Here is a 1,104-nt window from a genome sequence, read left to right on the forward strand (position 1 = left end):
AGTGTGAACTGGTCAAGGCTCTCTCTTCTGCCCACCACTTCAGGGTGGCAGGAAATAGATAGCTTTTGTGAGAAAGCAGAATTTGCTAGGTGGCAAACAAATGGTGGGTATGACTTTTTCTTTCTTTCTTTTTTTTTCATATTATGTATTTGGTACAAGGTCTCACTACACAGCTCAGACTCATACTGATTCTCCTATTTTCAGCCTCCCCAGGCTGGGATATGCCCAAACTCATTCACAGACTCAGCACACCCCAGGGGTGGGGCTGTCATAGCATGCAGGACCAGGGATTGAACCCTGGTCCCTGCACTTGTGAAAGCGGGAGCTTAGTCTGCTGAGCTATCTTGCCGGCCCTGGTGGGTGCTACTCTCACTCCTTTAATGAAGATACTCCCTGCCAAGTCTTTGGCTGTCAGCCCCAGCAGAGCTGAGACAGGGAAGGACCCAGACTGAGGCCTCCCTTGCACTGCCCACCTCCGAGGCCGGTCCTTGTGCCTCAGCACTGGCTGTGATCAGCTGTGTGCCCGATGCTGTCTGAGGCTTGGGGGAGACAGAAAGACAGGGCCTGTGCTATGGGGAAGCACGGTACCCGATACTCCTTTAGAAGGTGTCATACAGGGAGAAAATTCATGTACCCTCTAGGAGTGAAAACAGGAAATGTGCGACATTTGCATTGAGGGGGTGGATCTGTACCGAGATACAGTGATGAGCTATTTTAGGACTGCAGATATAATTGCTCTTCATTCTCATGGAAATAATTGGCCTCTGGAGGGTTGAGATCTATTGTTTCTCCTCAGCTCTGCAGTCTGACCAGCTGAGGCAACTGCTAAGGCAGTATGAGCGTGCAGGCCACAGAGTAATAAACTTGCCCTTCTGAAGGCTGCCACGGAGCACCTAACACAGCTGTCCTCTCCCAAGTGGGCGGACACTTCCACAGCACGGGTGCATGTGCACATGGTTCATGAACAGACATTTGCCAGACCTTTGCTCTGGCAAGGAATTCCCTGGTTCTGGGCAGATAAAGAGAAATGCAAGTGCTGCAGAAAAGAAACCAATCACAGGAAAAAACGACACCAGGAAGGCTTAGGAGGCAGTTCAGTACTCC

General features: G+C 50.6%; 1 protein-coding gene across 1 annotated transcript in view; it reads left to right on the plus strand.

Moving 5' to 3' along the window:
- Nucleotides 1-1,104, plus strand: part of Eif2ak3 (eukaryotic translation initiation factor 2 alpha kinase 3) — a 91,178-nt gene that overhangs the window by 61,674 nt on the left and 28,400 nt on the right. The window contains 1 exon segment of the mRNA XM_004649100.2: nucleotides 340-350. Coding sequence (XP_004649157.2) covers nucleotides 340-350 — 11 coding nt within the window.

The sequence above is a fragment of the Octodon degus genome, unplaced genomic scaffold (genome assembly GCF_000260255.1).
Source record: "Octodon degus isolate 3935 unplaced genomic scaffold, OctDeg1.0 scaffold00162, whole genome shotgun sequence".
Classification (NCBI taxonomy): Eukaryota; Metazoa; Chordata; class Mammalia; order Rodentia; family Octodontidae; genus Octodon; species Octodon degus.